The sequence below is a fragment of the Sapajus apella genome, unplaced genomic scaffold (genome assembly GCF_009761245.1).
Source record: "Sapajus apella isolate SASKATOON/1434 unplaced genomic scaffold, GSC_monkey_1.0 scaffold53, whole genome shotgun sequence".
Taxonomy (NCBI): domain Eukaryota; kingdom Metazoa; phylum Chordata; class Mammalia; order Primates; family Cebidae; genus Sapajus; species Sapajus apella.
Genome location: NW_022436993.1, coordinates 4,159,112 through 4,175,618, shown reverse-complemented (window position 1 = coordinate 4,175,618; position 16,507 = coordinate 4,159,112). Strand labels below are relative to the sequence as shown.

The 16,507-nt window shown below is 41.5% G+C and overlaps 1 protein-coding gene across 23 annotated transcripts in view; it reads left to right on the top strand.

Annotated features, from left to right (window-relative positions):
• The window catches only part of KIAA1217 (KIAA1217 ortholog), a 495,122-nt gene that overhangs the window by 369,422 nt on the left and 109,193 nt on the right, over nt 1-16,507 (top strand). For all 23 annotated transcript variants that reach the window (XM_032244105.1, XM_032244082.1, XM_032244104.1 and 20 more), the window contains one exon: nt 12,005-12,203. In XM_032244105.1, the coding sequence (XP_032099996.1) occupies nt 12,005-12,203 (199 nt within the window). The remainder of the gene's footprint in view (nt 1-12,004; nt 12,204-16,507) is intronic.

Sequence of the window (16,507 nt, the reverse complement as noted above, 5' to 3'; positions counted from 1 at the left end):
TGAATTGCCTCTTTATATCCATTTTTGGATATTCAGTATTGCCCACTTTCTTACTGCTTTATAAAGGTTCTTGAATTATTCTGAATGCTAACCTTGGTAGAGCGTGTGAGTTGTAAACATGTTCTCTCTGACTGTGGTTTGTCTTCATTACTTTGTTTACAATATATTTGTAGTTCAAAATACTCATTTCATTGTAGTCTAATTAGGCAATATTTTCCAGTATAGTTTATGATTTTTGTTTCTTTTTAAAATCCTTCCCTGTACCAATACGCTGGGAGACACCACCATGTGGTGTTTTCAGTTTTTTGTTTATGTGAAGTTTCAGAGTTGAGCTTCTCACATGTATGTCTTTGGTCCATCAGGAATTGATTTTACTTGTGGTGTAAGAAAGGGAGGTAGTTTTTACTTTTTCCATATGGAAAACCAATTTTCCTGACACTATTTATGGAACAGTCATTTCCCCGGGTTTGTATGACCACTTCTGTCATGTATCAAGCTGTCACAAAGCCGGCGTCTTTGTCTAGGCTCTCTGTTTCGCTCTGTAGTCCTATTTGCCCCATCCCTGTGCCGAGCCACACTGTATTAACAGCGCTGATATCTGGCAGAGCCAGCACTCCCTCTCATTACTGTGGGGTTCTTCTGTTGTTTTTGTTTTTGTTTGGTTCGGTTTTTTTTTTTTTAAGACAGTCTTGCTCTGTTACCCAGACTGGAGTGCAATGGTGTGATCTCAGCTCACTGTAACTTCACGCCTTCTAGGTTCAAGCAGTTTTCCTGCCTCAGCCTCTCAAGTAGCTGGGACTATAGGCATGTGCCACCATACCTGGCTGATTTTTGTATTTTTAGGAGAGACAGAGTTTCACCATGTTGGTTAGGCTGCTCTCAAACTCCTGACCTCAGGTGATCCACCCACCTCGGCCTCCCAGAGTGCTGGGATTACAGACATGAGCCACTGCACCTGGCCGTAAGTGGTATATTTTTATTAAACTGTATCCTCTATTTTTTCCAGTATTTCAGGTTGCTGTCGATCCTAGGTATTGATCCTATATCATTCAGTCATACTGAATAGTTCTAATAGTGTATCTACAGGTTTCCTTACATTATTCTATCATCTATAAACAAGTACCATTTCGGTTATCTCTTTTTAATACGTATGCCTTTATTTCTTTTTCTTATGTTAACTGTGCTAGCAAGTTCTTCAGGTACAGTGACAGCAGAAATTTCAAATTTTAAAACAATGCTTCTAACATTTCATCATTAAGCATGATACTTGTTTGAGGTTTTTGCTGAGCAGTTAGGAACATGCTTTTTAATTCTTAAATTACTGGTTTTTAAAAAAATTATGAATGTGTGTTGGATTTTTCTTAACATTTAGATGACTCTGTTAAGATGAGTGTATAGTTATTTTATTTATTTTTATTGCAGAAAATGTTAGGGCTAGACTGTCTAATGTTAAACCATCCTTACATTCCTGAGATAAATTATTTTAGATCATGATGTATTTGTTCATATATTGCTATATTTGCTTTACTAATATTTTATTTAGGGCTTTGCATTTTAATGTAAAATCCCTTCTTATTCTATATATTTATCTGTTCTCATGCTGTTAATAAAGACATATCCTAGATGGGGTAATTTATAAAGAAAAGAGGTTTAATGGACTCACAGTTCCACATGGCTGGGGAGGCCTCACAATCATGGCGGACAGCAATGAGGAGCAAAGTTACGTCTTACATGGTGGCAGGCAAAGAGAGAGCTTGTGTAGGGGAACTCTCTTTTATAAAACCACCATCTCATGAGACTTTTTCACTATCACAAGAGCAGCATAGTAAAGACTCACCCCCATGATTCATTACCTCCCACCAGGTCCCTCCCATAACACATGGGAATTAGGGGAGCTACAATTCAAGATGAGATTTGGGTGGGGACACAGCAAAACCATATAATTCTATTTGTCTAATATCCAGGTTTATACTAGCCTTATAACATGAATTGATATTACAATATTTGATTTAAACCACAGCTCACTTTAAGTGTAAGAGAGAATTCAGTTACAGTTGTAGCATAGTCATAATTAGAATCATGTTCACAGAATTTTCTTATAATATTTTCTCCTTTAATTGTTGAGTGACCTTTGAGATGAAAATGAGGACTCAACTGATGTGGCTACAAGTTCTGTTGTAACTTTGAATTATAGCTTCTTCATGGACAAGTTTCTAAATATCCATGCAAAGGGACAAGAAGACCTATTTGGTATGATCAGGATCACAGCACTGGAAATCAGCATCTTTCACACGGTCTGAATTCCAGAAGTCATCAATCAAATTCTTCCAGCCATTTTTAAGATAAATGCCTTGGGATGCTTATTTCAATGATGTTATCATTTCACTTGAATTCCAATTGCACCAATTTGTCTAAAACAAAACAAAGTTAAAGGGGTAAGCCCCAAGGCTTTCTGTTGAGAATGAGTGCCTCCTACCAGAATTCTGCCCAGTGGCTGCCATCTGTCAGGTGGTTATGGGGGACAAGGCTCTATCACATATTACTTCCCATAGATCTGCCTTTTAACATGTTCTTTCAGGGTGCTAATGTAGGTTGCCCACACTTATGAGTCTTTAAAGCACTTTTTTTTTAGTTAGAGTTTTAGTTTGTCACCCAGGTTGAAGTGCAGTGGTATGCTCTCAGCTCACTGCGGCTGCTGCCTACCAGGTTCAAGTGATTCTCCTGCCTCAGCTTCCCAAGTAGCTGGGATTACCGGCACACACCACTATGCCCACATAATTTTTGTATTTTTAATAGAGACGGGGTTTCACCATGTTGCCCAGGCTAGTCTCGAATTCCTAACCTCAAGTGATCCGCCCACCTTGGTCTCCAAAAGTGCTGGGATTACAGGTATGAGCCACTCACTGGGCCTAAAGCACATTCAAAACTGGGATTTAGCTTAACGTTACTATTGCCTGGAATTTCTCAGGCCTTCATAAAAATTCATTCAGAGACTGGCAAAGTCTTACATTGTCTTCAAGTATCAGGTCACAAAGTGAAATAAGAAAATGACTGATAGATCCTTCTTGAATGCAGCAAAAATTTGGTGTTTACCCAATTCAAGATAAAAACAGTGAAATCCAAGAGTAAAATTATTCCAAAAAAATTTTGTTTTAAATCCAGGCTTTTTGCAGAGAATGAATTTTCTATTATTTTTTTGTTCTTCACAAGGCAACTGTCATCATTCTGCTTTGTCACCTACTTGAAAAGCTATCCTATAGGAAGGGACTTAGCAGCGGGAGTGTTCTCTCCGGGATTTGAGAAGTTACTGATATCAGAAGGTATCCTAGAGCCATTTGAGGAGCACACACACCCTTATTCAAACCGCTGCTGTGTTTGAGACAAAATGTCAGCTGGTGTCAGGTATGCATTGCTAACTTCTGAAGAATTGTGCCATTTATGGAACCACTGCAGGGGTTAGAACACAGAGGGAGACCAGAAAACACCTCCAAGAAGAAAGAGATTGAGACTCTTTTGATTGCTTTTGTACCCGCCAGTTCCTGGCATAGACCTGGCATAAGATGAGAACCTGTCTAGTGAATGAATGAATGAAGTCATTTCTACAGGTGCCTCTAGGGCACCTCTAAGTACATTATATTCTTTCTGTTTTTGTTTTGTTGGTGGTGGTGATGGTGGTGGGGGGTTCTTTTTGTTTTTGTTTTTTGAGAAAAAGTATCACTCTGTCATCAGGTTGGAGTTTAGTGGCACGATCTCGGCTCACTGCAACGTCCGCCTCCTGGGTTCAAGCAATTCTTGTGCCTCAGCCTCCCGAGTAGCTGGGATTACAGGCACGTACCAACATGCCAAGCTAATTTTTATATTTTTAGTAGAGATGGTTTCACCATGTTGGCCAGGATGGTCTCCATCTCCTGACCTCGTGATCTGCATTCCTCAGCCTCCCGCAATGCTGGAATTACAGGGGTGAGCCACCACACCTGACCTCTTTTTAGTTTTAAATCTTAAGAGTCTTGAATACAATCTCTTAAGGAAACACTATTATGTTAACTGTACTAGAATCTTTTGCCTACCTTAAATATCAATGTCTTCCCCATTTCAGATGCCAATGTACATTCTGCCAACTACACTGAAAGTTTTATTTGAACAGCCCTTGGCTTATCTCCTCTGGCTTCAAAAATTACCCAGTTAACTGAGTAGGATTCCTAACTGGCCAGTCTGTTTAGCTATTTTGTAGACGGAAGTTTTAGATTTTAGTGTGGAAGTTGCCTTTGAAGATTATCAAATCAAAACATCCTTATTTTAGAAAGAAGATATGGAAAATCTTAAGGAAATCTGAATGAACTTACCACTCTTAACACTCTGGTGTATAGTCATCAGGTAGGTAGGTAGGCTCACCGTGAACCTAATGAAACCAAGGTCCAGGCCTCTCTAAATATAAATAATCACCTCGGTTTATATTTCAAATGTTGTATTCTTACTCTTAAAGAGGCCCCTCAAAATTATGTAAGCTTCAGACCTCACAAAACATGGAGACCATCACTGTCCTCAAGGTGATTAATTGATTTCTATAAATCTAGTTCCTTTCTGTTTTATAATACGCTGTCACTTAATAAAATATAGTTTTTTCTCATTGCTGTATTGTCTTTCAATTCCTTTTAGTAATTGTTGAGTGTTCCAGTGAATAGATTTATTAAATGAGCTACTTATTAAATCAATCCTCTATTGTTGGACATTCTCCCTCGCCCTATATTATTCCTACAAATGATACATCATGGAGCACCTTGGTAAGGATGTCATTGTGCCTAAATGTGTGAAAGTTGAATTACTACCTCAAACCATGTGTGCATTTTGGGGGCTTTTGACACATTGACAAATAGCCTTTCAGAGAAATGGTGCTGGCTTACTTTCCCAACAGTGATACATGGGAGTACCCATTTTCCCACCCCTTGTCAGCACCATTTATTGTATCAACCTTTGCCAATGTCATGGGTGTAAAAATTTGCCTTGCTATTTTAATTTTAATGTTTTTCTTAAGGTGAAAATTTATTTCCCTTCAGAAAATGCTGTAAGAGTCCTTTACATATTTAAGGCATTAGCTATTTGCCATTGGTATTGCAGATGGTGATCTGCATAATCCTAACATGGATGTGGAGAAACTGAGGCATTTAGTTTATTTGGAATTGTCACCATCACCTGCCTGCAGAAGATGCCCTTCAGAGAAAATGGTATTGCCATTCCAGAAAGCAAGCATACATCATATTAACTTGGCCACAATACAGAGATAATTTAATGTGTTTCAACGAAAGGTATCTGAGTGTGTACTAGGTACCTAACTCTGTACTGTGTCTTACCATCTGATGAGGAAAACTGTATACAATGAACCATAGTGGAGTATTAAAAGCCATGCTTGCAGCCTAGCATGGTGACTCACACCTGTAATCCCAGCACTTTTGGAGGCTGAGGCAGGTGGATCACCTGAGGTCAGGAGTTCAAGACCAGTCTCGAACATAGCGAAACCCCATCTTTACTAAAAAAAATACAAAAATCAGCTGGGCATGGTGGCACATACTTTCAGTCCCAACTACTCAGGAGGCTGAGGCAGGAGAATTGCTTGAACCCAGGAGGCATGAGGTTGCAGTGAGCCGAGATCATGCCATTGCACTCCAGCCTGGGCAACAGAGCAAGACTCCATCTCAAAAAAAAAAAAAAAAGCCATACATAGGCGAGGTAAATTAATTCTTTTATTCTTAATGAAGAAATGATGGAGTAGCAATGGATTGTTCAGAGGACTTGATGTGCATTTGAAGCAAAGAGGTGGTGAGAAGCCCGTGGCGTGGCATGTGGGATGAATGTGCACCGCAAGAAGTGCAGGCTCCCTGTGGTGCCCTAGCAAAGTGGGACGCTTTGGAAAAATAAGGCAAGAAGAGGAGTTGAGGTCACATGGTGAATATCCTTGGATACCATGCTAAGATAAAGATATTTTAGAAGTTGTCCCACATTCTGGAACCGATTCTGAGATGAAAAAGATAATGAAGATGTGTGGGCACAAGTGTGACCTGCCAACGGCACCCTGCTTTTTGTAAAATGTGAGTAAGAGATCTTGGTTAAAATCCACGTTGCCTTTGCAAAGCCATGGAGGTGAAAGAACGCTTCACTGTTCAGGTTTCTCAGGAGGATACTGAGCATTGCAAGGTTCATATCAACACTCACTCTGGCGCAGCTTTCAGAGCTCAGCGCCTCCCCCTCCCTCCCCACACCCCCACCCAGCATGTCGTTCGATTCTAACCCTGTGATGGCATTCCCTTCAGTTAAGGTAAAGACGGGAATCTTTTTTCTGAGCTGTACCCAGCACGCCTCAACACCTTCAAGCAGATGGTCAGTCTAAAAGTGTGACGACAGCTCAGGTCGCCCTGAGAGGATGCTTGTAGGAGATGGACAGAGCTAAATGCAGGATTTCGGGAGCAATGCTTCAAGAGAGAGAGCATGGCATCTATGAATTTGGCCAAAGTGGATATATAGTTTAGTGATGAGTTGTAACTTTTAGGCAGCTTGCTTGGACCTTCTGAGCTTTTATTTCCTTATCTGTGAAATGGGCTCATAATATCCATCTGACAAGAGATACTATGCTGATGAGACGAAATACACACACACTGTTTCTGATACACAGCAGGCATCTATAAATGCATTTCTCTCATCCTCACTCATCCCTTCTTCTTCAAAAAGGAGTTTGGGATGCAGAGTCCCTGGGACAACCTCTGGGAATCTGAAGCAGCCAGCACTAACTTGGAGTGAGGGAAGCTGTGCCAAAGCACACAGAATCTCTAGAAACCATGTGGGTTTTCTTTATCACCATGCCAATAAAACGCCATTGGATGTTAAGAGAATTCCTTCTGAGTCTAAGCATTTCTAAATACCTTTCCTGGACTGAGAAAGTAAACCGTGTAAAAGTCAAGCGTGAAAAGACCATTCTGTTGGCAAAGGCATCTTTCCCATCCTCTCTGGCTTGTCACGTTCTGTGACTGGACTCGTGCACCCAGCTGGCAGCTGCACCAGCCAGACCCTGAGGTAACTCTAGTTTAGGCCCACTTTTTTCCTACTCCAAAGCCTACAAATTCTATTTCAAGCACACACATGTACAGAATGCAGATGTGGGGATGAAAACCAGACCATCTGGGGGAGCCAAGCTGCGATACTTAACTGTTCGGAGGCCATTAGTGGCCTTTCTGCAGTGACCTCGCCCAGGCATGGCTGGATCATGGACCTCAAGAGTGGTTTTGGCTTTTGATATAGCATAGCAATCACATGGGACAATCACCACACCTCCCACTTGGGGCCAAAACATTGCATGATCTGTGATCAGACAGGCTTAAAAGGTATTCTCTGCATTCTGAGAAATGTGTAACAGCATGGAGATTCTGGAAAACTAGTTCCCTGAAAAAGCTGAGGGTCAGCACAGGTGGAGAGGGGACATGGAGCTCTTATGCCTGACATGAAAGGACTGCTCTAGTCAAGGAAACAGCCACTTCAGAATGTATTTCTACTGTGGACACACACCAGAGGCAAGGTTACTAGGCTGGTTACATCATCTAGCAAAAGCTCGGATAGACCCACAAATGAGACATTCCTTTTCAATGACTAATAAATCATTCATTCATTCAACAAATATTTATTGAGAAACTACTTCATAACTTGTAGTCTAATAGGTACTAAGGATACAGTTGCAAACAACAAAAACTTAAAAAAAAAAAAATCCCTTAGCCCCAGCTACTCAGGAAGATTACTTGAGGCCAGGAGTTTGAGGCTGCAGTGAGCTATGATCACACCACTGCACTCCAGCCTGGGTGACGGAGCAAGACCCCATCTCTTTAAAAATAAAAAATAAAAAATCTCTGAGCTCATGAAACTTACATGTTAGCAAGAGAAACTGATCATAAGCATAAGCAATATCATGAATTAAAATATGAATTATAACATATAGTAGAAAATGCTAAGAAACAGACATAAAGCAAAAATGAGAGTATGAAATAGTAGGGAGAATGAATACTAAAATTCTAGCCAAGGGGGCCACAGAATGCTTCACTGAGAAACCAACTTTAATAGAAACCTGACTGATGGTTTGGATAGGTTTAGACCTAGATCAAAAATATTTATCTCTAGGTTTTCAAAGGCATTGCTCCATTATCTCTTGGTTTCTGAAGTTGCTGCTGAGAAAGCTAATGGCTTTCTGGTAACTGATCCTTCCTATGTGATGTTTTACCTGTTCCGAGAGCTTTTAGGATTTTCTGTTTTCCTCCTGTCTTCTGGAATGTCTCAGTGACAAATCTGTGTGTTGAACATTTCATGAAGTTTTACAATCTGCTATCTCATGTCCTTCAGTTTACAGGGAAAAAAGAACATTCTTATAATATTGTTTTGAAAAACTCTGTTTTTTTCTGATCTGTTTTACCCAAATCTTCATTACTGGAGATCTTGGTGCTCTGACATCATTATATTTTTCATATTGCTCTTCTCTCTTTTCCCATCTCTCAGTCCTTTTTGTTTGTTTGTTTGTTTGTTTTGTTTTTTTGGCTCCACTTTCTGAGATTACATCAACTTTTTCTTCTTCACTGAATTTTCAAATTCTGCTTTCATGGTTCCCAGAGTCTGGTCTTATCCTCCAAACACTCCCCCTTTTACTGGACTGTTTGGTCTCTTCTGAGTTTCTTCTTCCTGTTTCTTTGAGTGTTTTCATTTGTGTTAGAAGCTTTTATTAAAGTGTTTGTGAAATCTTGGGAGTCAGCTAATGCATGAATGAGGCATGGTTGTAATATTGGGAAGTTTTATACATGGGTCCGGCTGCTTCACTATGGGGTGACCAAACAGAAGCTGAATATGACCCTCAAAACTCTGTCAGGGCAGGTGCCGTGGCTCATGCCTGTCATCCCAGCACTTTGGGAGTCCAAGGTGGTTAGATTGCTAGAGCTAGGAATTCAAGACCAGCCTAGGCAACATGAAAAAACCCCATCTCTAAAACAAAATACAAAAAGTTATCTGGGTATAGTGGTGCACTCTTATGGCCCCAGCTACTCGGGGGTCTGGGGCGAGAGAATCAGTTGAATCTGTGAGGTTGGGGCTGCAGTGAGCCCTGATCATGTCACTGCACTCCAGCCTGGGTGACAGAGCAAGACCCTGTCTTTCACATGCACACACAAGTCTGTCTCTTCTCATGGATCGGTCAGCATTCCTAGAGGGGACCCTCCAGTATCCTGACTAAGGTGCTAGCCCCTTTTCCAGCATTCGGTTGGAGGGCACATCAGCCCCCTCCCCTACTCCTGATCAGCCCAAATCCAGTGTGTCTCGTGTGGGCTCTTCCATCTTCTGTGGATGTGATGTGTGGCTACTTGGCTGAGTGGGGTTGGGAAAAGAGATGGGCATTTGCTACATCACTGGTCCCCAACCTTTTTGGCACCAGGGACCGGTTTTGTGGAAGACAATTTTTTCATGTACAGGGTTGCGGGGAGATGGTTTCCTGATGATTCAAACACATTAGATTTAGCATGTACTTTATTACTATTATTACCGCTTTGTAATATATAATGACATAATTATACAACTCACCATAATGTAGAAGCAGTGGGATCCCTGAGCTTATTCTCCCGCAACGAGTCAGTTCCATCTGGAGGCGATGAGTGACACTGACAGATCGTCAGGCATGGGATTCTCATAAAGAGCGCGCAACCTAGATCTTGCACATGCGCAGTTCACAGAACCGCCCCTGTGAGAGTCTTACGCTGCCGCTGATCTGACTGGAGGCGGCGCTCAGGGAGTGGGGAGCGGCTGTAAATACAGATGAAGAATCCCTCGCTCACCCATCACTCGCCTCCTGTTATGTGGCCTGGTTCGTAACAAGGCAAGGACAGGTACTGGCTTGCGGCCTGAAGGCTAGGGAGCCCTGTGCTACACCATTTTAAAATAAATTTCCATCAGGCGCCATGCGTCCAACTCACTCTGCGTTTCTACCTTCAGAAGGGTCGGGAGCCCCATCTCCTGAGCTTCCCTGGCTCAGCGTGTTGTACGTTGAGTTATTCTCTCGAAGGTTTAGGTATCAGCTTGCTCTTGTCTGCTTCCTCCCTCATTCCCTTACTTCTTTGATGTATGCTTTGTTCTCCCTTGTTGTCACCGTAATGGCATTTCCGGAGGAAGCAGAGACAAATGTATTACATGAGCTGCCATGTTGAACCGGAAGTCATTCTTGTCTCAATTGAGTTTCTCTTGCCAAAGCTTACTCCAGTGGTAGTGGTTCATCCCAGTAGAGTCTCACAAAAAGCAAGACTGAAATTCAGTGTCAGGATTGTAGATGCCCTGTTTCAGTTACCCGTTTCTGATCACCCTTAGTGACTTCACAGGGAAGTCATTTGTTTGCTTATGATTCTGCGATTTAGACACTGCTTGGAGGGAGCATCTCATTTCTGTTGGCATCAGTTGGGGTAGCTCACCTGGGGCTGGGGAGTCCACTCCCAAGATGGCTCATCCACATAACCTCAGTGGTTCCAGCTGTAGAATGGGCCCTTAGATGGGGTGGTTCCTCAGCATGTGACCACCCCCTGTGGCTAGGTTGGACTCCTCAGTAGCTGAGTTCTAAAAGGGAACATCCCATGACCAAGCTCACTAAGAGGACAAACTCCAGGGTATAAAAACATATCAGGCTTTCCTTTTGCATCACACTTACTAATATCCCATTAGCCAAAGCAAGTCACACAGCCAAGCCCCGAATCAATGTGGGACGGCACTGCTCTCCACAGAGGGATGAGGGCTAGGAGGTAGGGTGCGCTGGGGGCCACATACCCCCTGGGAACTCTGGGATCCTGTTCTTCCATTTTATTTCTGAAACATTGAGGTGCCGGATTCTTTTCTTATACATAGTTTAGCATGATATAAACATTCGATAAATATGTATTAGGACCACAGAAATCTTGTCACATTTCCACTGAAACTGTTTCTGAATGGACTAGAAAGATTTAAGCTGTATAGCTTACCCAGGACTGTAATGATTGTATTCCTAGTTAATGAAAAAAAATTACTCTGTGAGGTCAGACTACTAAATATACCTTTCCAGGGAATTAAGTATTGTCTTTTTTTTTTTTTTGAGACAGAGCCTTACTCTGTCACCCAGGCTGGAGTGCAGTGGCATAATCTTGGCTCACTGCAACCTCTGCCTTCCAGGTTCAAGCAATTCTCTTGCCTCAGCCTCCCAAGAAGCTGGGATTACAGGCACCCACCACCACACCTGGCTAATTTTTGTATTTTTAATAGAGGAGACAGTGTTTCATCGTGTTGGCCAGGCTGGTCTCAAACTCTTGATCTTAAGTGATCTGCCTGCCTCAGTCTCCCAAAGTGCTGGGATTACAGGCATGAGTGACCACACCTGACCAAGTATTATCTTTTGCTTTAGGCTACCAGAGGTTAGCTTCTTGAATTCTTCTTTGTTTGTTTTTGAGTCATGGTTTCACTCTGTTACTCAGGCAGGGGTGCAGTGGTGCAATCATAGCTCATTGCAGCCTCCAACTCCTAGGCTCAAGTGTTCTTCCCACTTCAGCCTCCTGAGTAGCTGGGACTACAGGCATGTGCCACCACACCCAACTAATTTTTTAAAAAAAATTTCAAAGAGATGGGATCTCACTATATTTCCCAGGCCAGTCTTGAACCCTTGGCCTCAAGCGATCGTCTTGCCATGGCCTCCCAAAGCACTGGGATTACAGGCATGAGCCATTGCACCCAGCCCTTGAATTTAAAATAGTTGAAAATTAGGCTCTTTAACACCTGCTTGGACTTCAAAGAATGAAAGTGGGTACTTACGCAATAACCAGGCAGTACATTCCTTAGAAATTCCAAACGAAGATCTCTTGTTTCATGCTTGCCAAGCTTGTCCTGAACGTTCCTAAGTGCAGCAGGAAAAAAGTGGCTCAGCTTGTGCTGTGTGTCCCATAAGTCTTGACCTAGGACTAGTAAGTGTTTCCTTTGTGTGCAGGGGTTCTCTATCTCCAGTATGGAGATGAAACCAAGCATCTCAGGATGCCGAATGAAATCACAAGTACAGACACAATCCGTGCTCTCTTTGTAAGTGCCTTTCCGCAGCAGCTCACCATGAAAATGCTGGAGTCGCCCAGTGTCGCCATTTACATCAAAGATGAAAGCAGAAATGTCTATTATGAATTAAATGATGTAAGGTAAGTTGTGACATCATTTTTTGCCTGCCATATTGCGTTAGAGATTTTTTGTTTGTTTCTTTGTTTTGGGGTTTGTTTGGTTTTTTTACCTGCTATATTGCATTTAGAGTGGTTTTTTTTCCCATTATATCACTTTCACAGAGTTTGTACAAAATTCTAATTTCTCTATATTGTAGTGAAGAAAGCAGATTAATTATCCTGATCAGTAGGCTTATTTCACCCAGTCAGATGATTTCACTATCTGGTTTTCTACAATTCATTTACACGGTATAGTTTATAAAAATGAGGACAAACTCCTCCCCCACAGATTTTTGAATGCTACATCTGAAAAGAACATTAGAAATGATTCCATCCACCATTTTATCTAAGAGTTAGGGAAACTAAGGCCCAAAAAGGTGGTGGAGAGACCTGATCAAGGTCATAAGAGTTGAAGGAAATACTTCATATTAGAGCTTTCCCAATTCCCTCTCAAGTGTTCTTTCCTCCATAGACAGACGCTCTGGATATTTTAGGTAATGATCCTACTGGGTCATTATTTACACATAACAAGTTAGAATAAAAACAGTGGACTGTGTATTATTTTCCACAAGAAAAAAGACTGAGAAGCATCCTCATTTTCCATTCATTTCTTAAATAGTTATCCTTTACCCGAAGATCTTACTTTCCAAGTAGGCTTTCTCCAGGGGTCACAGTTGAATATCCTCCAAAATTAAGCTAAATAGACTCCTGCTATTAATGGTATTGGGAGTAGGTTAGGAAGAAAAGCAGCTCTCTCTCTCTCTCTCTATTTTTTTTTCCTTTGGCCACCCAGGCTGGAGTGCAATGTTGTGATCTCTGCTCACTGCAACCTCCACCTCCCAGGTTTAAGTGATTCTCCTGCCTCAGCCTCCCAAGTAGCTGGGATTACAGGCACCCACCACTACACCCAGCTAATTTTTTTTTGTATTTTTGGTAGAGAAGGAGTTTTCCCATGTCAGTCAGGCTGGTCTCAAACTCCTGACCTCCTGATCCACCCACCTTGGCCTGCCAAAGTGCTGGGATTACAGGCGTGAGCCACCATGCCTGGCCTCATCTCTCTTTTTTTTGAAGACAGGGTTTTGCTCTGTCACCCAGGCTGGACCTTAGTGGCATGATCATGGCTCAGTGCAGCTTCGACCTTCTGGGCTCCAATGATCCTCCCACCTTTGCTTTCTGAGTAGCTGGGACTACCAGCACATGCCACCACATCTGGCTAATTTTTTAATCTTTTATAGAGACAGAATCCCCCTATGTTGCCCAGGCTGGTCTGAAACTCCTGAGTTCAAGCAATCCTATAGTCTCAGATTCCCAAATGGTTGGGATTACAGCCTGAGACACCACACCCCACTCAAAAGCATCTTTATTGTCATTTTGGTGTCATGTATACAGCAGAAAGAACTCATTTGATCTGTCCCAACCAAACAACCTAGAAAACAGGACTTTGATCAACACAAGCAAGCAGTTGCTAGTATGGTCTCTAATCATTTTAGAACTCCACAGATTATTTAGTGACTAATCCAGCCATTTCATTTTGTGGAACCAGAAACTCAGATGCCTAAAAGCTGAGGGACTTATTCAAGAGCACACAGCCACCTAAGTACCAAGCTCTGCCCCAAACATGGCTGTGCCAAACATGGCTGTTCACATTTCTTGGTCAAGAACTTTTGGATCCCTTCGAATATTTCCTCACCAACTCGTTGGGGACAGGACTTGGGGTTTCTGGGTCCCCACCCTGGGGGAATGGCAAGTTTCCCTGTTTCTTCATCATGGAATTAATGGGTACCACTTTTAAAAAATGTGCCTCTAGTGAATAATAAATGTAAACTGATCTTTATCTACCAATGATCACAAATGACATATTTAGGCATATGCCCAGGTGAATGAGTAATTTAGAGCTTTCAACACTTGACACATGCCCCAAGGTGTAGATGCTACATCTGTTGCACAGCCTTACAGCTTTTTAAAGATGTGTTTAAATATTCATGGGTATCCGAAAATTCATGTTTGTTTTTGAACTAAATTATTAATCAAGCTGTCAGCAAAAGAAATTTTTTGCACTCACAAAGTTTAAACTTGAAACATGAAATAATCACATTATGGTTAAAGACTATGTTTGTAGTAATATAATCCCATGTAGTGTTTTTACACGGAGCTGCCAGTTACAACAATCATCTTATATTCTGCATTTGCAATTAGAGGAATTGAAGGACACAGTAATAGCAAGTAAATATGCAACTTAGGGAAGCCACAGTTGATTATGTAGCTCAAGGCTGACGAGGTTATTATGAATAATTGGGCCTTACTGTCTTGCAGCCTATGCAAGGATTTTTATATTACAATGAGTCACCATTTTCTAGAGCCTTTCCCAAGCTTCAAAGTATGGCTACTTTGACTTCTTTTTTCATTACTGGGGAAAGTCGAGAAGTAGTCACAAAATAAGAGAAATGAAAGGGAAGACTAGGAGGAAAACGTCATGATCATCCTTAATGGAAATCCAGTTGATAGAATAAATGAAACCAGCACTTGAGAGAAGAGACCATCACTTTAAACACTAATAATTCTCAGTCAATATGTTGATATTTGTGAAAATCATGATCTTGTTGATCCATAAGTTGTAGTACTGTTAGCCTGATCTTTTTTTTTTTTTTTTTGAGATAAAATCTCCCTCTGTCACCCAGGTTGGAGGGCAGTGGCATGATCTCAGCTGACTGCAGTCATACCTCCTGGGTTCAAACAATTCTTGTGCCTCAGCCTCCTGAGTGGGACTACAGGTGTGCACCACCATGCCCAGCTAATTTTTATATTTTTAGCAGAGGTGGGGTTTCACTGTGTTGGCCAGGCTGGTCTTGAACTCCTAACCTCAAGTAATCTGCCCGCCTTGGCCTCCCAGAGTGCTGGGGTTACAAGTGTGAACCACTGCACCTAGCCTGATAGCCTAATGTTTTTTAAAACCGCTCATTTAACATATTTAAGTGGAAAAATCACTGATTCATAAATTTGTAATTTTACTTTTCAGTTACTTAGATTTAATTATTAAAGATGAACCTAAAAATGTTCAAATGAAGACAGTGTTTTTATTTGGTGATGACAATAATGTTTATGCTATGTGAGCACATACATGTCATTTCCAAAGAATTATTCTGTTTCTTTGATTTTATGCATAAAATGCCTCGATTATATCTTATTTAAATGGTAGAAGAAATTTTCACCACCAGCATTATATAAGACAAAAAATATATATATATCATGTAGATTTCAACTGACGACAATGACTTTAATCTTCTAAATTCAGAGACAAATCTCATTGCACACCCTTCAGTGTTTCTGAAGTGCGAGCATATTTGCTAAAGTTGCCTGTTTCATCATTGCATTAGGTGCCTCCTATTTTCCTTAGGGAAATGCTACAGAAAGTTCCAGTCAGAATATTGAGTTGTAAATGTTGCCACCGTAAATCCAATCCAGGCCTTTACTGTTAGTTCATCTCGAATGCATATGTTTCTAAAGTCATGATAAACCAACTTCATGCATTTTAAATACCTCCAGAATCACAGTTAGCCTTTTCCCTGGCTCCCGTGAGGTTTTCTATTTTTTCACATCCTCACTTGTGACTTCTTCCTCTGGCCCAATGGTGAGCTGCTTTAGCGAATCCCCACATCCTTACCTCTGTGAGTCTCCCCTTCATGTTAAACCAGCCCCCTTTAATAACAGGGGCTGCTGGCTCCCCCTGAAGCTGACTTCTAACAAGCTACTGGAGCAACTGTGCAAGCTTGGGCTAGTCATTGCTTCAAAGCAATTACTGGCAGGTATTTAAAGGAGAGAAACAAGACTAGTCCAAGAATCCTCCACTTCAGTTAAAACAAAAACACAAGCCAGTAATTCCAGCGATTGGGTCAGCCCACTAAATGAGGCTGCACCTGGAGGAGAGGAATTCATCCTCCTGCACACATTTCTCTGAGCTAGCCGAGCTGGCGTTGGAAGGGATCACAGTGTAGACAGAGCCAACAGGGCCTTGGGTGGCCCTTCTGGTGATGAAACTGAACATGGAGAGAGAAGGACTTCGTAGACATTCATGTGCTCTTCAATAATTTTACGGTAGGCTCTGACCCTGTCTTTTGCTATGGTATCTTCTTGCTCTAAGAGCTGGGGTCAGAGAAAAAAGAATTTATCTGCTGCTGTTTCTTCAGATCCAGCAATTCGATTTGTATATAGAAAAACTACTTTCTAATCCACTGTGGAAGGAAAAAAGGCATGGTAAAGATATTAGTTTATATCTTTGTGGTACTGTT